This window comes from Acomys russatus, chromosome 24 (assembly GCF_903995435.1).
Source record: "Acomys russatus chromosome 24, mAcoRus1.1, whole genome shotgun sequence".
Lineage (NCBI taxonomy): Eukaryota > Metazoa > Chordata > Mammalia > Rodentia > Muridae > Acomys > Acomys russatus.
The window spans coordinates 35,202,302-35,222,110 of record NC_067160.1 but is presented as its reverse complement, the minus strand read 5'-3'; the positions used below and the strand labels follow the sequence as shown (position 1 = coordinate 35,222,110).

At 44.6% G+C, this 19,809-nt stretch overlaps 1 protein-coding gene across 1 annotated transcript; it reads left to right on the top strand.

Annotated features, from left to right (window-relative positions):
• The first annotated feature begins 644 nt into the window (after nucleotides 1-644).
• On the top strand, nucleotides 645-8,893 carry Lypd6b (LY6/PLAUR domain containing 6B). The gene is made up of 4 exons (XM_051166226.1): nucleotides 645-787; nucleotides 2,139-2,237; nucleotides 6,965-7,095; nucleotides 8,718-8,893. Exons 1-4 carry the CDS (start codon nucleotides 673-675, stop codon nucleotides 8,880-8,882), a joined length of 510 nt encoding a protein of 169 aa, XP_051022183.1. The 5' UTR covers nucleotides 645-672; the 3' UTR covers nucleotides 8,883-8,893.
• The last annotated feature ends 10,916 nt before the right edge of the window (nucleotides 8,894-19,809 follow it).

Sequence of the window (19,809 nt, the reverse complement as noted above, 5' to 3'; positions counted from 1 at the left end):
GATTCTTTCCTCTGGAGCATCCTGGTGGTTTGTCCTTGCACCCGGTGTGACAGGTGCAGGTGGCGCTGGTACCTCATGTGACACTTTCTTCTCTTCTCTGCTGGCACCCGTGAGCTCTAGGATCAGCAGAGATTTTAGTCCAGGCTCACTCTGCGTTACTCACTATTTGCTCTGCTGGCTTTACTCTTATGGTGTCCCCCCCCCCCCCCAGGATTTGATGGAGTTGTGAAATTGATCAAAGACCTCTGTTTATTCAGGGAAAGGATTTCAGAAATAAGTGGTTCAGTGACTCCAGGTAAATAAACCAGGAACCAAGGTTGATTGGAAAGACAAACAAATCAGCAAACAAACAATCCGTGTGATTCAGCATAGCATCAACTAGCCAGCCCCAGGCACAGAAGGAACCTGGTGTAGCCAGGCTGGACAGGGAGGGTGACTGGGTGTCCTGTGGGAAGTCAACAGGCCAGTAGAAGGCAGTAAGGACTTACCTTTCATCTGAATGAATGATAACTGTGGTACTGACCCTTTTCAACAGGTTAAAACAAAACTGAGCTTTCCAAGCAGAAACAAAACACAACTCCTGTTGATGTTTAAAAAAACAAATGAGCTGACCCAGCCTGTGTCTTCCTTGCAGACACATGAGTTTGGCCTGCCCAGGCCTTGGAAGTCAGAATGCTGCTCCTCTGCCACATTCTGGCTGTGACCATCCTTGAGATCCTGGTCCTCTCGGAAAACTGGGCATTTGCCAAGAACATCAACTTCTACAACGTGAGGCCCCCTCTTGACCGTAAGTAGGGGCTGTGGTCCTCATTCTGTGTCTGTTTGACGTCCCTTTTCCATTTACCACACTTCTGTAGAATGGTTGGTTCTACCTAGAGTGAAAGAAGCAGGCCCAGTGCCTGCCGGGACGAGGGTGCAGTGGTGGAAAGCTTCTCCCTTCTCTAGAGAGGGCTGCTTCCTGCTAGTCTCTCAAGGCTTCACCTTCAAGAACACAAACAAGTCCCTTGTGGTCACTGTCTCTGATCGTGACTCAGCAGAGAGAGTTCAGTGATCTTTGGGGATTTCTTTGTCAGATCGTGACACGGCAGAGAGAGTTCAGTGATCTTTGGGGATTTCTTTGTCAGAGAAGATTACTGGCTATAGAAAGTTTTTGCATATGAAATTTGCGTCAGAAAGTTTGAAAATGAGAGGAAGAGTGTGCCCTGGACCTTCATTACTGTTACCCACAATTAATGCTGCATAAAAGTCTTGTCACTGACAGCAGCCAAATAGTAGTCCAGAGGCTGAGATGTGTAGCATGTGTGTCTTTCTCTTTCTCTTCTTCTCTTTTAAAACGCTTTTCCGGGGCTGGCAACACACAACCAGGGTGAGGGCTGCCTTCAGCCTAGCCCTGCGCAGGACGGACGGGTGTATGACTGCTGTCCTTCACTTTGCGTTTTCTTTTCCTTTCTTCGATTTGTTTTGAGCCGTTGTTGTTATTTTGTGTTGTTGTTTTGTTTTGTTTGTGTTTTTCAAGACAGGGTTTCTCTGTGTAGCCTGGCTGTCTTGGAGTCATTTTGTAGACCCAGGCTGGCCTCGAACTCACAGAGATCCACCTGGCTCTGCCTCCCAAGTGCTGGGATTAAACGTGTATGTCACTACTGTCTGGCCACTTTGTATTTTCTATGTTATCCAGATGTTCCATCTTCTCTGTTTCTGTCTAACTCCTTTATATGTATATATGTATATATATATACACACACACATATACACATACACGTATATGTATGTGTATAAATGCTTATGTGTCTGTGTATGCACATGCCATATAATCTCCAATGCCATTACCATCCTTGCACACTCCCTCAACTCCTCTTACTTCAGAAGATTTAACTGTAATAGAAACATACTATGGATCTTTCAAAGTAGCTTGTGGAGCCATTTTCATTTCTCTATGATGGAAGATTATAGTAGTTGATAGAAGGGAATAAATGAACCAAGCACAAGCCTGACGGGTCACCCAGCTCTCGGGACACAGGCACTCCAAACAGGACGTCTTGCATGTTTTATTTCATCTAATAAACATGCTGATTGTGTGCTATTTTTGATGTTGGGAAAAATGTGTGTTTTTTTGACCTTACTTTATTTATTTTTTCAAGCCACACCATTTCCAAATAGTTTCAAGTGTTTCACTTGCGAAAATGCAGGGGATAATTATAATTGCAACCGATGGGCAGAGGACAAGTGGTGTCCGCAGGGTGAGTATCTGAGCTTGGGAGGCTCTTCCGGATTCTTGTCTGATCTCTCTTTAGGTCCTTCCCTTAGCTGGAGGGAGGTGTCTTGTGTACTAGGTTAGCATGCCAACCCAGCCCAGTGACGTTCTTCAGGGGTCCTGGATTTCTTGAGAAAGACTATCCAAGACACCAGATTATCCTGAGAGAATGTGGAAATGGGTGACACGGCCTCAGCACGCAGTTGTAGTCATCGTTGGAAATATTCCTGAGAAGGTGCTTACGAAGAAGACAGAAAGCAGTGTTGACTAACGCATTCAAACAATTCCAGAAACGCTTGGCACTTGATGCTACCCTAGTAAAGTCACAGTTATGGGCTTAAAGCAAAGAAAGGTTTCTGTACTCCACTCTCAAGTGTCACTGATGCCTAGGAAGCACATTCGCTCCCCTGGCAAACATTTGGCTATCCTGGGTAGTTTACTGGTACATCTCCAATCCAGTGCCTAGCTCCTAACATCCCAGCAAAGACTTGCTAAAAGATGAATGGATGCCATTGACTAGGGGTCCATGGGGAGTCTTCTCTGAATATACATTAAAACAATGACCCGAATGACCAAACAAGGAAGCCGAATGGAGATCTTCAGGAAAGGTGTGCCTGGAAGGGAATTCTCCAATGTAAAGGCTTCCAGAGGCAACAGGTGGTGTGACCTCTTAAAAGAGACTGGCCACTGTGGCACTGTGGGAAATGGAGAAAAAGTCTGAGAGGGACCCATGTGTGAAGAAAGGCAGATGGTTTGGTTTTGTTTTGTTTTTTCTGACATAGGATACTGATTGTGACGTGAAATGTTGCTGTTGGGTAGCTGGAGACGGGAGTCAAGGACTACACCCAGTGGGGACTGTCCATTGCTTTTGGATGGAAGACAGGAACTGGAATTCCCAGTGGTAGAAATAGAGCTGTGAGGGAAGTGAATGTTTTCATTACAGAGTTGAAAGTAAAACATGGATAGGATATGCTGATAGGACTTCAGAACTGAGAGGGCTGCAATGAGACTGGGCTGTTCCTGTTCTAGGCTTTCAGATGCAATGGCATAAGAGAAACAAACAGCAGAACAGACATTCAATTTAGAAGTTGCTGGTTGGCGCCCATTACTGTGAATCTTTGGGAGTATTGTCGCTATATTGTTTATAGTAGTAGAGTGGCTATTCCCCACCCCAGATATGGGAAATCTGTAGAATCCCCCCAACTCAAAAACACTTCCACTGGCTACATTACCGAGAGTCACTGCTAAGTTAAGTGTCCATGCTTGTAGCATCCATATGGCTAGTGCTCTTCTTTATCCCTTGCTTGGAAGAAGCAATTATTAGACTCTTTTTTCTTGAGGTTCTTTTACATTTCTGCAGAGTGACTGCTCTTAAATTGTCATTTGCTTGTACGTGTATGATTGTGCATTTTCCTTCCTGTTTCCACACAGTTTTTGTTAGCTGTTTTAGAGGATTTTTTTTCTATTTAGAATATTATACATGCATATAATTCATTTTTCATGAAATCTGCTCTCCTTTCGTTCCCCTCCAAGTTCTCCCTTATTCCTCTGCCCTACACTGTTCCCCAGTTTTGAGTTTTTTCCTTTTCGTTAAGCCCACTGAGTCCAGTTAGTGGGGATGGGTAAAAGACAATCTATGGGTTCAGGGGTATCCTCTTAGGGGCCGCATCCTGAAGAAAGCTGACTCAACTAACGGAGCAGCCATCACGTGCTCCTCAGCCAGGAGTGGGATTTCATGAGTCTCTTCTTTGCCTGTCCTTTTGTTTGGCTTGACCTTGTACAGATCTTCTGTGCAGCTACTGTGAGCTCATGTGCACAGTGGCCCTGTGGTATCCAGAACAATACTGTTTCACTGCAAATAGCCACTTCCCTGGCCCTTAAAACCTTCCTGAACCCTTCTTCTCCATGACGAGCCCTGAGCCGTGGAGCAGGCGCTGTGGTACAGCTGTCGAGTTAGCACTGAGGATTCCACATCCTTATCCTCTGTCCATTGACCACTTGTGGCTCTCTACTAATTGCTCTGTCCTGTAGAAATAAGATTCCTTGATGAGGGTTGAGAGACGTACTAACCTATGGGTATAAAAGCGAGAACATAGAGGCAATTTATCACTGTGTCCTTTAGCAGAACAATAGCAGGATGGTTTCTCCTAGAACTGGGGACCTTCCTAGCCACCGATTTTGGCCCAGTTAATAGTACCGGCATGAGTTCCACCTTGTAGAGTGGACTTTAAAACCACGCAGGAAGAGACTGGTTAATTTGTTTTAAAGTTTTAAGGTTGGTTGATAGCTATCTCTCCTAATTTATTTCAGATGGTCGATATAATTCTGTAACAGTGTGCTTTAAGTTCCCACTGAAGACCAAGTAGAAGGGTTTGAGCAGCTTTAAGGTTTACCTGTTCATTGGCTTTTCCTTTGTGGAGCGTGCTATTCCTTCAGTCGCCTCTCAAAGTCTGTGCTGACTGTATCTGGAATGATGCTCCAATTTGTTATCAACTAAAGCCTTTTATCTGCTTCTAGGTTTTAGAATATCATCTCTTTTGCTTATTTAAAAATCTTTTAAGCATTAATTTATGTATATGAGGTTTTGATTGTATGTATGTCTGTGTTCCACATGCACGGCTTGTGTCCAAGGAGACCAGAAGAAGGTATTAGATCCCCTGGAACTGGAGTTAATAGATGATTGCTACTGTCTGCACGGGGGCTGGGAATTGAGCCTAGCTCCTCCAGAAGATCAACAAATGCCTAGCCATCTTTCCAGCCCAAATAGCATCTGTTTTTAACCATCTTTTTAAAAAAAGGAGACCTTACCTTCCTGTCCCCCAAACAGTGTCAGCAACAGCAAAGGCAGCTTAGGTGGCTCGGCCACCTGAGATGCCATCTCTTACAGGAACCAGCGTGGAATGACCCACCTTCCAGCACAGCATGAGAGCTCATTTCTTGACCATCTGCTGGTGAAGTCTCAAAGACATTTACCATCTGACATTATAACTGTGGTGCCATTTCTTACGCTTCCCTTTGCCGTCATTTGGGAAGTGATAGTCAACCCTCCATCCAGGACAAGAAGGCCTGGAGCCAATGTTCTTTGTCATCTGAGACTTGCCTTTCTCCGTATAGCCACACTTGTGGCCTGTCAGCCTTGTTAAAAGGGGGGTCTTGCTGTAACCAAACATGACAATGTGGATATTTCTTGTTTTATTTACAACAGCTTTTTTGGGGGGGGGGTGACAAGCTTAGAGGTTACTTTCATGTGGGTGATGTGTGCAATTCTCCAGATAAACACAAGCAGCCATTAGTTTCCAATTATTCTGAGTTTGGAATGTACAATGAAATGCCCTCTCCAAACAATTTAATGGCTCCATTTCCTTCAGAATCCAAAAGTCAGCCGCTTTTGTCCAGTTTAATAATAAAACGGAGCATCCTGGGTGGCAGCCAAGTGTCCTGATTATGAGGACAAATCCTTGAAACCTGCTTTGGTTCGAATCCTACCTTACATCCATGTAACCCTTCCACATGTATGGCCATGGGCAAGGTGGTGGTGCTAAAGCCTTGGCACTCAGGAAGCAGAGGCAGGAGGACCTCTGTGTGAGTTCTAGGTCAGCCTGGTCTACATAGGGAGCTCCAGACCAGCCAGGACTACATAATGAGATATTGTCTAAGACAAAAAACAACCAAAATGGATGTTAATATGGTCTATGGCCTTCCAAAGGCTCGTGGTGAGGACTGAATGAACACAAGTTAGAAGGTGACTGACTACCAATCTATAATAGGAATATATTTGCCATTGTAAATATCACTAAAGTTATCAAAATGCCGCTGTATATATGAACATGTCATTAAAAAAAAATACAATGATCTTAAAGGATCTAACAGGACTTACTTGTGACAGGAACTCTGCCTTCTCAATCTTGTTCCATTTCCTCCCAGTCAGTTGCTAATTAAGATCCATAGTGAATAAATTGATGGAGAATTTCCACGGTCTCTGGTAGCAGCAGGGAGACACAGAACTAAAACAGAACATCCGATGGTGTTACCTGGATCACTTTCTTAGGAGAATGCTAAGTCATAAAATGTATGGTTCAAACAGTGAGGATAACCATATAGAAATGAGCTAAGTATATGGAGCAGGGATGGGTGGGAAACAGGAAATGAAGAGGAGAGAAAAAGTGAAATACATTGATGAGGTAAAGTCTAACGTGCTAGAGGGCTTAAATTCCGAATAAGCAAGATGAGGAAGAAGGGTGGCCTGATATGTAGCTGGGGACCCATTTGCCGTGTAGCCTGTGAGGAACAAATTTTGAGTGAAGTTCCACGTTTCTAGATGTGTACTTTTTGTGCTCACAGTTTCTGTCTTAATTTGGAGTTCCAGAGCATATGCTTCTGAGGAAGAAAGGGCAGGCGGGGGACATAAATACTTGCCTATTCTATTAGCAGGCCAAGGATTGATGAGAACTCTGTCCATTTTTCTCAGCTTTAGCTAATGCCAAAGGAACTGGATACCCATTTATATTCATTTTCAAAACACATGTGTACTTTGGGAGCCGATGTCTTTGCAGAAATGCCACCTACAAACTATAGCATTCACTGCTGTTAAGTTTCTCACCTGGAAGTCTTAAGATTATTCTAAATTATAATCTTTTCTGGCAAGATGGTGGAGGGGCCTCTTTTGCAATATGGAACATAAAATTGCCTTTTGTTGTTGTTAAATCTTCCTAGACACACAATATTGCTTGACAGTTCATCACTTCACCAGCCACGGAAGAAGTATATCCATCACTAAAAAGTGTGCCTCTAAAAACGAATGCCATTTTGTTGGCTGCCGCCACAGCCGAGATTCGGAGCACACGGTAAAGATTTGTATGTGTGTGTGTGTATAATTACTTTCCTAGGTTTCGTGGTGATGGTGGTAAGTTATGCATCAAAGCAGAACCAAGAAGGAAAAGCTATATCTTAGATTTGTTTGCACTGCAACACAAAGACGCCATTATGGTGCCGTGAGGAGAGCAGACATTTGAAGATGCTCTGTCTTCAAAATAATAATAATAATAATAATAATAATAATGATGATGATGATGATGATGATGATGATGATGATGATGTTACTGAGAACAAATATTAATTCCCAGGCTCCAGAGTTAACCTCTGGGCTTCAGAGGAATAGTCTGAAGCCAACTCTAAAAGCTCATAAATAATCCATCCTTGAGGGTATAGAAGGCACTGGAGTCTGGAGTTCTGTTCCTGGTCAAAAATCATCACAATCCCTTCCCAGGGTAACTAACTAGAAGGCAGAAAGGAGAAAAAGACATGGCTTTTGCCATTGAAACTTTGTCTCTTTCTGCATCTTCGCTCAGAGGAGAAAGAGTCTAGGAGAATAAGATAAATTTACATACATATCAGATCAGTTGATCTCTGATATTCTCATTGTATCATCCCAAACAAAAGTGTACTCTTATATGCAGAGATCCTAAAATTTGGGACGGGGGGGGCGGTGATTATTTGACAATATGTTTCACAAGGTTTTAGAATGTGATGTAGCATGCAAGTCAGTGACTCTGACATCAGTGATCAGTTGATTCTGATCATACAAGGGCCATATGGGAGGTGTGTTGGCGAGGCTGGAAGGGAGCAGCCTAGATTGCCTGAAATGGAATTTCACATAGACGTCTAGGGCATCAGGAGTAAGCACCGTAGCTTATGCCTGTAATCCTGGTACTTTGGAGGCCGAGGCAGGATGATTGTGAGTGTGAGGGCAGCCTGGGCTTTGTAGCAAGATTCAAAAAGGAAAAAAAAAAAAAAAAAAACTTTCCCCTGGGTGAAACTGATGGCCAGCTAGCTGGCTGGACAGCTGCTCAGGTCTGTGCTTGAGGTTGATGCCTGCCTGCTATCTCATTGGCCTGGAAACCTGCACGAGTGGCCAGTTCATGACATCATGGCTTTGGGCCAGGCCTGCATTGCTATTGCGATCAGAGGTCGCTTCCTTGGAAACACTCCTAAGAACCTGGACTTTTTGTTTTTTGATTTTTTTTTTTTTTTCTTTTAAGCAAACCATCACTGCAGTCATAATGGGGCTCAAGTGAGGGCACAGACAAGAGCGAGTCACCATTACCAGCTAACAAGGAATCCTAAGAAAGAAAACCAAAGACAAGTCCGGAAGGTTCCTAACTTTGGCTTTGGTTTCATTGTTTTCTAATAAACGTGTCACGATCTACCAACTGGGTAGTTTACTTCAGTTTCCCTTGTTTACTTCACTTATGCTTGGGTTTGACACAGAAAATTCAAAGGTTGGGATGGAGACTCTCAGGGCAGCATTTGCTCAGCACGGGAAGGGTGCCCACAGCCTGGGGCAAGTGCCCAGGCTGCCCTATCAACTCCAGCACCTGCTTTGATTTGCTGCTGTTATTTGGTTTGGGTTTTGTTCCTGTCCCCTCCCTGCTCTTCACTCTTCTTCCTCTTCCTTCCTTGTGCACAGGAGTGCAGGTCTTGCTGTGAAGGGATGATCTGCAACGTAGAGCTGCCCACCAACCACACGAATGCGGTCTTTGCTGTAATGCATGCGCAGAGGACATCTGGTGGCAGTGTCCCCACACCCTACCTCCCGGTGCTGGCCTGGATCTTCATGCTTCCCTTGCTATGAGGGTGCTGTTGCTAGGAAAGGCAGAGCCCACCAGCACTATGAAGCACAAGGCGGAAATTGTGGACCGGTGAACTTTGGTGCCAAGGTCCATCTTGCACTTGATAAAGAGGATATATTCGACCCCAAAGTAGAAGGCAAAGGTTTGCTTTGCTGAAAAGCTCCTGCATGAGGGTCACAGCATGGAGCAGGAGGACTTGGTAGGAACCGAGAGGACCCCCTAACTTCCACTGTCCTGATCCAGGGGTGTTGCGTCCTGTCAGTTCTGTCTTCTGTCAGAGGCTCCTGCCGGTTTTGTTGATGGTTACAGTAAGGAGATAGGCCCTAGCCTGAGTAGACCTTCACCTGGAAGGACTTTGTGACCTCATGGACTCCCTCAGAGGCTGCTGGGTCAGACTCTCTGGTTTCTGTGGTTAGCTCAGAGCATCTCTGTGAAATGTGACCCTTCTACCCACGGGAGAGCCATTTCTCTACTGGTTTAACTTCCCATTAGTGTAACAAGTACCTGAGATGATCCATCTATAAAGATAAATGGTTTGTTTGGCCTCACAGGTTTGGAGATTTCAGTACCTACTGGTTTGGTACTTGTGTCAGAGAGTGAATAGGCATTCACTCATAATAGAAACTTGAAAAGGACAGAGGATGAGCTGGAGAGATGGCTCAGCAGTTAAGAGCACTGACTGATCTTCTAGAGGGCCCCCGGTTTGATTTTCAGCACTGCTTTAGCAGAACACAACTGGTAACTCCAGTCCCACGGAATCCAGTGCCCTCTTCTGGCGTCTGTGAGTACTGCATGTATGTGGTGGCGCAAAGGCATATGTGCAGGCATATGGGTTATACATGATTCTTTTTAATAAAAGGAAAGGAAGGAAAAAGAGAGAAATGGGGGTGGGGGAGAGAATGTGCACGTAGGGTTCTATAGTACCTTTCAAGGTCTTGTTCCCAATGTCCTAAGTCCTCCTACTAGCCCGCAGGTCCTAAAGACTCAACCACCTCCTTAACTGCACCAACGTGCTGAGGACCAAACTTGTAAGAGTTAAGATCCAAACAATAGTACCCCCTAACCACCTAGTCAGTGAGAAGGGCAGCTGTAGGAGGGAACTATCCAGTTGAAATTCCATGAGCCCATTGCCAATTATGACGTGGTTATGGGTCGGGGTGTAAAGCTTTGAGTTATATAGTATAATGCATGCTGCGTGTTTCTTGACAATGTGGAGGCCTCTGATGACTCACATTTACCAACGCCACTAAATGTGTGTTTCTAGGCACCATGGGTGATATATGCTGTCTGAAAGAATAAAATTTTATGCCAATGCAGCTTAGTGTTTGTTTGTTTGTTTGTTTGTTTTTCCTTTGGGTGAGTGGGGGTGAGGAGACAGGTGATGGGAGAGACTCTTCAGGGAGGCTAAATAACAAAGAGTAAATTGAGTCATGAAACTTCCCTGACCAGGGGAGATGGATGCCACTGCGTCGTGCTCACCCTCAGTAGCAGCCTACCAAGACTCAAGAAATTCTAAGAGTGCTCTTCCCCAATCCAGACACCTAGTCTTCTCTGAATGTCAAGTTGGAAGGACTCTGAATGTGCAGTGACATATTTGGTCTCGTTGTCCCCTTTCTCAGAATGTCAAGTGAATGCCTCTTTGCTGTTTCTAGAATTCCCATTTCTTTCCCTCCTACCTCTGCTCTTTTAGGTGTTAAAAAGGAACCTCTCCCCTCTACATGTGGGCCATTAGAACACTGGATACTCAGTTAGAAGCCAGTAGCGATGCTGTGCTTGTTTGTGACATAGGTTGGCCTACTATGGCTTATTATCCCAATCCATCCCACCACTTAGTTTTGTTGATGAAATTTAATTAGAACACAGTTGCCCCCCCCCCCCCATTTGTTTCTGCATACCTGCACTTGCCTTCAGTTCAGGAGAGCCGGGTACAAAGAGATGGTGTGGTGTTTGGCAAGACTCCTGAACAGGAAAAGCACATTGGCCCCTAAACTATAAGAAGAGACCAAAGAGAGAGAGAGCGCTGTGCTTCTTCTTTGCAGTGTCCAGGGTGTGAGTGGTGGTGGTGTGAATGCTCAGTCTGGGTATAATTTTTTGGATACTCCTTTGCTTCTGCATCAGTGACTTTGTCTTCTCTGTTTTGATTGGTTGTTCCATTTACTTCATTCTGATGGTGACTATGTGCTGATGTCAGACATGGGCTGTATTGGTCTCTTTGTCCTTCTGCTTTCTGAATGACTCATCTTAAGTGAGGCTTTTCAGCTCCCATGAAACAGGGAGTGGGTAGATCCTCAGTCTGCTCCATCTGTCTCAACCTCAGACTCACCTGAAAGCATCAGTTTTAAAGCCTGATAAGGATTCATCCCACTTCACTCAGCATCTTGAGACATCTTTGTCTTCATAGCTTCTATTTGTTTGATATTATATATGGCTTCATTTGGGACAAAGTAACATTTTTAGTATCTTTTTATTCCCCAGTGTTTCTTGACCATGAAATTGATACATTGTCTAGTAAAATTACAATCATTAGTAGACCTTAATTTTCTTCTGATTTTGTTTCTAGGGTCTGGATTAGTGAAAGTACTTGCGTGTGTGTGTGTGTGTGTGTGTGTGTGTGTGTGTGTGTGTGTGTGTGTGTGTACGCACACATATGTGGAGGACAGAGGGCAATTTACAGGAGTTGGTTCTTTCCTTCACCTGTGTTCCAGAATGAACACATGTTATCAGGCTTTACCAAAGACCTACCAGTCCAGCCTTCTGTGCCTATGAAATTGACTTTGTGTTCTTTTCCAATGTACTTTGAAAGGTAGAATCTTTCACTGGAGTCTGTTACATGGATTTAAAAAAAAATTTTATCATGATGTCGACTTTAGATTAATTTAATTTGTCTTTAGTGCTCAAGAAAATAAGAAAAATTTTTGTTTTAAAATGTTCAGTGACAATTGGAGTAATAAATAAGGAAGAAAGGTAAATGTGTAGATTTATTATTACAAGGTAGTTGTGGGGTTATCTATAAAGATAAGGGGTGTACCAGCAGTGGATTGAAACAGATGCTGAGACTCACAGCCAAACAATGGGCAATGTGTAGGGAGTCTTGTGGAAGAGTTGGGGGAAGGATAGAAGGACCTGGAGGGGACAAGAACTCCATAAGAAGACCAACAGAACCAACTAGTCAAGGCCCAGAGGGGCCTGTGGAGACTGAAGCACCAACCAAGGACTGGACCCATGCCCTCTACACAGATGTAGCCGATGGGCAGCTCAGGCTTCATGTGGGTCCCCTAGTGGGGGGGCTGTCTCTGACATGGCCTCTGTTGCCTGCTTTTTGATCACTACCCCATGGTGGGGCTGCCTTGCCAGGCCCCTGGGTAAGAGGAGGATGCGCTCAGTCCTGATGTGACTTGAGGAGCTGGTGTGGGTGGGTGGGTGGGGATCCCTTTTTCTGAGTAATAGGGGAAGAGGGAGGAGGAAAGAAGGAGAGAGGCTGGGATAGAGAGGAGAGGAGGAAGAAGCTACAATTGGGATATAAAGTGAATACATAAATAAATAAAAATTTTAAAATGAGGGTGTTTAAAGGAATAGGCTGTCACCATTCCATGTTAAATACAGCTCTGTATTCTAGAAAAGATTTGAATCCCAACTCATCAGTAAGGCTTTTTGTTTGTTTGTTTGTTTGCTTGCTTGTTTGGTTTTGGTTGTTTGTTGTTTGGTTTTTCAAGACAGGTATGTGTAGACCTGGCTCTCCTGGAGCTCACTGTGTGGACCAGGCTGACCTCGAAATTCCAGGCACTATGTCCACGAGTCCATGATGTCTGCCTTCCATCATTCAGTCTCCAGGTAAAACATATGTCATAAGAAAGGGGAGGAAAGGCAGTGCTTACCATACAGGGCATGAACTGAGCACTGTACATAAGCATGGCTTGGGAGCTAAGTTGTGTCATGGGAAGATGCACCCACATGTATGAAATAAGTTCATGCTTAAGCCAAATTTGTGTTACTTGTAGATTATCAGCAAACAGAAATACAACATGACCTTTGGGTCTTGGCCATTTTCTGCTTTATTCCTTGTTGAATGTTCTGGATATTAGGGTACAAATCATGCCAGAAGAAGAGGAACCACACAGATGTGTGGGTTAAAGGAGCTAGAAAACAAATGGCTGCGGCACATAGGCTCAGCCCCATGACCGCCCACGAAACAGCTCCGCATCTCTATCGCACTCGCCATTCACCCTGCATCTTTCTAACTCTCCTCCCCAGCCCTTTCTGTCATTGTCTGGCTTGTGTTTCGTGAGACGCTAAGGCTGGAAGCTGAGCTGCCTTCAGGAGGACACGAAGTATGAGATAAGCATGGTTTGAGCTGAGAGAAACAGGACCTCTGCATAGGCTGTGGAGTTCAGGACAAAAACACATCCTGCTTAAACCTTCACAAAGGACTTTTTAGTTCACAAAAATCAGTTTCAGCTAAGAGGCTCCAAAGAATGTGAAAGACACTGGCAGGACAGGAAGGCCATGTTGAGAATGGTCCTGAGGCCAAAGAGGAGGAATAACACTAAAGAGGCAGTGAGGGGCACCTTCGGGCAAGCAGAAGACTGTAACACTAGCCGTCAGCTATGGGCCCTGGCAGTCATGGGGGTGGTGAGAAGCAGGATGAAGCAAATCGGAAGGCAAACCTATGCACAGAGCCTGAAGGCAGATTAAAAACAACAACAACAGCAACCAGGACCAGTGCAAATGTCTTTCAAGGAAGCTGGGCAAAATGTGACAAGCACTTCCTGCAGACGGATTCTGATACAGTTTCAGAGGGTTCTCAGACACGCATGCATCTTTGTATTTAAGTGGCTGTATCCATCGAATAACTTCAATGACAGTGAGGGAACCTCAATCAAATTGGCACAAATGCACTTCTTGCTTCATGTATCAGGAAGTCCAGAAGAAAGCTAGCTTTGAGGATGGGCTTGATCCAATGGGCCCAGCTCCTTTTACTCTCATGTCCTTCATGCTGTTTGGTAAGTAGATGCTACAGATATGACATACTGTCCACTCCGTGTCTGCCAAATGCTGGAAACACTTCAAGAAGTTGAAAATTTCCACTCGGGTCCCAGGAAAGCACAAGCAGGCAAGAAGCGGTGACCCTCACACATCCAAGGGGCAGTTAGTGTCCCCTTAGGAGCATGTTGTACATGGTGGAGGGAAGACACCAGAACTAATCAGGAAACCAGAAAGGAAGCAGGAAGGAAGAGAACTGGGCAGGCAGCCATAAACATCTGCTGTCCTTCCCCACAGTGATAGACTGTGTAGGGAGGCAGCTATCAAGATGGCTGAGGTAATGCTATGAAGATGGAGAGTGAAGCCAACCAAAGCCTTACAACTTGCTTGAGCACACAGCTGAAAGCAGAGCAGACAGAGCCATTCCTTGCAGATTACAATGTCCCCATTCTTTGATCCATGCACATTTCAAGTCTGCAAAGGGATGGAGAGGATATACAGCACTTCCCAAATTATTCCATGAGAGAGGACCTTTCCTCTGCCAGTAGCCTAGAGTGAGGATCACATTTTGTGTAGGCCACACTGCCTCACACATGTCAAGTGATACAACTGAGAAAGCTGCAAAAAAAGCACAGCCACTCTTCAAATATACAGCATGGCCCGGGTCCTTACCGAAGGCATGCTGAGTAAATCAATCGGGAACATTCAAGAATACTCCAAGACAGTAGACCCCATCCATCATGCCGAGGTGAAGGTGAAATGTGGGTGCTGCCTTCTAAGAGCAGATGCTTTACGTAAGTTCTTTATCTTCCTATTTTGTTGACTAGTTCATGCTGATTTTTTAAAATGTTTATTTTATTTACTATGGACATAGTGTTCGGTCTGGCAGTATGCCTGCATGCCAGAAGAGGACATTAGATCACATTGTAGATGGTTGTGAGCCACCATGTGGTTGTTGGGAGTTGAACTCAGGACCTCTGGAAGAGCAGCCAGTGTTCTTAACCACGGAGCCACTGCTCCATCCCATTGGTGCTGATTTTTAAGCAGTGAGCAGGACTCCCAGCGGCTCCCTGTGATCCTCAGGAAGGAATGTCTTCTAGATTGCGTTCTTCTTTCCTCTCCTGTATGTCTTTCGACATCTCACAAGTTCCCACTTGCTCCTTCCACATATCTCTAAGTCTAGCATGAAATCAATACTTAGAGACTGGATTCTGAATGTGATGCATGCATCCTCAATGTAACTGATGAATTCAGACTGGGATTTCTTAACTGACTGGGGATGCATCATTGTCATCTGTCTACACATCCCCTTAAGGATATCCTTTTTGGCCTTAGCCCAGCAGAAGAAAATTAAGCTGTAACTAGTTGAAGAGGCATAGGACAGGAGCAAGGCAATATTTTGCCTAACTTAGACACATCCATATTCGGTCAATGGGTCTTTTTTTTTTTTTTTTTAATCAATTTATTCTTGTTACATCTCAATGTTTATCCCATCCCTTGTATCCTCCCATTCCCCCCCCCCCCATTTTCCCATTATTCCCCTCCCCTATGACTGTTCCTGAGGGGGATCACCTCCCCCTATATATTCTCATAGGGTATCAAGTCTTTTCTTGGCTACCTGCTGTCCTTCCTCTGAGTGCCACCAGGTCTCCCCCTCCAGGGGACATGGTCAAATGTGAGGCACCAGAGTACGTGAGAAAGTCATATCACACTCTCCACTCAACTGAGGAGAATATTCTGACCATTGGCTAGATCTGGGAAGGGGTTTAAAGTTTACCTCCTGTATTGTCCTTGGCTGGTGCCTTAGTTTGAGTGGGACCCCTGGGCCCAAATCTGCCTATCATATTGTTCTACTTGTAGGTTTCTAGGACCCTCTGTATCCTTTTATTTTGCTATTCTCCCATGCGTCTCTCATTTAGAGTCCCATAGGATGTCAATGGGTCTTTTCTTGCAATTAATCATAAGTCCAAATGTCCACCACCACCTTGAGAAGATGTTCCCAGAGCCTGTACTTTTATACCGACATGAGTTTTAAATTTTCATTCAGAGAAAGGCAAGGAAGATGTGGATCATAACCACAACAGGGCTCACCTGGCCGGGGTGGGGTGGGGGGCAGCCTGCAGTTGCTGGACCAATGTCATCCATCAGTGGATCACTCTACATAGCATCTGCATTTTCTTAAGGCAAAGTTTCAAAGTGAAAGGTGAGTTTAATCAAGTGGGAGTATAATTCAATCTTAAATCAGATCATGAAGTAAAGGAGCATGTTTTAGAATTTAGACTTCATGATTGGGGTTGGGGAAGAGCCACGTAGTTTAAGACCAAACTTTCTTGTCTCACTACTGGGGAGGGATAGCACAGCTCTGCTTTATCTCCCTTCTGAGCCGAGGCAAGGGACAAGGCCAAGTCTTTCCAGTTTCATTATCCACCGCTCTGGAAATGCAATTGCCTATGGTAGTTTGATGTCTCTTGTCAGCTGTGGATAAGTGTTTGTGCTAACGATGCAAGGACAGCAGGGGAACACGCGGGATGCAGTTGCCAGGACGCACATGCAGAATCCTAATAAGCATTTCTCCAGCTCAGAGACTCCTGCATTGCCTCGAGGGGGAAGTGTCATATGAGACTGGCATAGCTGAATAGGGAAACAGCACAGGCGAAGGGCACCCTGATGTCTGCTTTCTTGAAATCTCTAAGTAAAAGAAACGAGGCTGACACGATGAGGAACTTCAGTTGTGGCAGCTTTGTTCCAAGCATTTATAAGCAGCCACGGTTTGAGTGGCTGTGTCATACCATCCTATGCGCCTGGCCCAGAGCGGGCACCTGGCTCGTTAGAGCGGCTGTTATTGTTTTCAGTTCTCTTGAATGTGTAGGGGATGCTTTGCTGTAGCTCAGTCAATGGAAATGACTTATAAGATGGCTTCATGTGCCATCCCTCTGGCATACCATGTTCTGCCCACTCTCCATTTTTGTCTCCATGCTGCCACAATTGTAAAAGTAACTAAATCTCACCTTTTTATCTTCAAGACTGTTCAGAGGGATCAAACACAGAAGGGAAACGGAAGTCCTGACGAGCACTTCCGTACCTGGAAACCTTCAGTAATCTGGATTCATTTGCCAAAAATAAAAAAAGATTAATGAGAGGGGGTAAAAAGAAAGACATTGTATCCTGCAATTCAGAAGACAGGGACTGGAGGGCCACACTCCAACCTCAAGAGTGTGACCTTAGAATGCCCAGCTCTGCCAGTCGCAGGGCTATTGGGACAATTAGCATAAGAGAAAGCGCTTGGTAAATGGAAAAGTCCTGATCTGTGCAGGCTAATACAACTGACCACCACTAGAAATGAGTGTGAAGCGCCAGACAGCAGGACTCACATCCCCGCTCACTACCGCGCTACCCTGCAGTTACACTCCAGCCCGTACTCTACCTCCATCTTGCAAGATGAATCATATTTCCTTGTAAAAGTAATGTTATTCTCCTGTCTCAATTGCTGTCTGGGAGGCTTACTGCCTGCCTCCTTCTGCTAACCTAGGCCTAGTCCTAGAAAGTTCAAGCCTCCTCAGTCTAACCTAGGATCTAACCCAGGCCTAGAATGTTTTCAGCCTCTGAGACTTACTGCTTAATGAACTCACCGTTACTTGTTCTGAGCTCTGGGCTCTGAGCTGGCTGGTTCAACTCAGCTGTTCTGGCTCAAACTCTTCTCCCAGCTAAATTATTTAATCTGGCTTCTCTCTCAGCCCAGAATTGCTCTGCTCGGCCTCAAACTCACTCAGCAATCCGCTCTAATCTTCTGTCTTCTTCTCATTCTCTGGATTGGTCCATCTTTACCTGAGTTCTCTCTCTGCAACCCATCTCTGCAAATGAATCCAGATTACTGATGGTTTCCAGGTACAGAAGTGTTCGTCAGGACTTCTGTTCCCCTTCTGCGTTTGATCCCTCTGAGCAGTCTTGAAGATAAGAAGGTGAGATTTAGTTACTTTTACGATTGTGGCGGCATGGAGACAAAAATGGAGAGTGGGAAGAACGTGGTACTCTAGAGGGATGGCACATGAAGCCACTGTCCTGATCAAAACTGCTTCCTCTCTCTGAAAAACTTCCTATTAAGAAGCTCCCCTTCCCTCTCTCTTTTCATGAGTGTTGGGCGTATCCAATTCTGTCAAATCTTCTCTGATTTGTCACCTTTTCTGCCACTCAATTAGACATCACTTTCAAACATGGATGCTTCCTTCTACAAACCTACTTTACCTTTGGGATTAAAGGTGTGTATCACCACACCTGGACCTAAGCTTTTCTTTGCCTGATACTTGCGCTATACCAGGTCGGCCTTGAACTCGGGTCTGTTAGCCTCGGTCTCCTGGATTAAAGGCGTGTTTGTATCCCAGCTGGATCATGCAGACCTACGAGGTCTTTGGATGTGCCCTTTTGCCATAACAGCCATGTTCTGAACAAACACTCCTCTACACACAATTCCTGCGTTTTTATGATACATTTCTAAGATTGGGTAATTGCTGTCTCGTGATGTGTTCATGCTTTGCCAGGAGCAGCTAGAAACCCACAGTGATGGTTAGTGGCGATTGCCTGCTTGACAATTAACACAGTTTCTATGTCTAGTATGAAAATCAATGCTGAGTCAGCGAGTGGGTTCTGAATGTTATGTACTCACCCTCAATGTAGCTAATGAATTCAGACCAGGATTCTGTAATGAGCTGGGGACGCCACTCTGTCTGGACATGCCCTCAAGGATGTCCTTTTTTTTTTTTTTTTTTTTTTTTTATCTTAGCTAGAGTCGCTGAGGAGCTGGGCTTCTGGGCACACCTATGCAGGAGTGTATTGATGGTTTTCATTGCTGTAGGAAGACTCTTCCACTGTGGGCAACACCATTCCTTCCCTACAGGGAGCTAACCGAGCAGCAGCCGTGCATCCTTTGTTCTCTGCTCCCTGTTTGTGGATGTAATATGACCAGGTGCTGCAAGCTCCCACTGCTGCTTTGACCTCCTGCCATACTTGGAACTGTGAGCTAAAATAAACCCTTTCCCCTTAAGTTGGTTTGGTCAGTTATCATAACAGCAACAGCAAAAGAAATCAAGATGCCAGCCGCTAGCAAAAGCACAAAAACTGAACAGGCAGAATGGAGGAAGGAGAGAGGAGGAAACTGAGGGTCTCACGGTCTTCAGATCTTATCATCTAGTCTTGAAGAGCTGAGCATGGTGTGGGCAAGCACAAGATATGGTTATAAATGAAAGGCAGAGGAGCCTCACTGCTTCGCCCCCTCACTTCCCACCACAGTCCTCCGCAGCAGGACTAACAGTGGGGAACCATGGCGTTGCGCCAAGTGCCCATCAAGTTGAAACCACGAAATTCTTCCCACAAAGTGCTTAGCCCCACTGCCACTTGATTTCCTACTGGCGTTTATTATTTATTTCTCATCTCTTTCTATGGCATTGCAGGAGGATTAATCAATGATGCTTTTAATTATTTGATAGGAACTACAGTAAACGAATAGGAGGAACTTGTATTACCTCAATTTTAAGTTAGTTTCCTGTAGTATACTTTATGTTCCCCAAGTTCCTAAAGTCACAAAAAGGCCCATCTGCATAGCACTAAATTGGCTTTGTTTTTCCCAGGAGAGAGGCTTTCATTCGGTTTGTATCTGCTTAGGTTTCTTCAATTTCCATTGTCTCATTTAAAAAAAAAAAAACAATAGAAAGTACTTGCTTTTTATTATCTGGTGTACATAGTTTCTGTTTGATGAATTGTTTGGCTGATTTTTTTAGGCAAAGAAGCAAATTAATTTATAGAAGCTATTAATACCAATTATTAATGCTTTTCATTTTGTTGGTTTCAGCAATCTCTGCATGACACATACTGCAGCAAAATGGAAATTGATTTCACTAACTTTGGCAACACTGCAGTGTTTTGTAACCTTTGCAATGATGCTTATTTGAAAAGCTG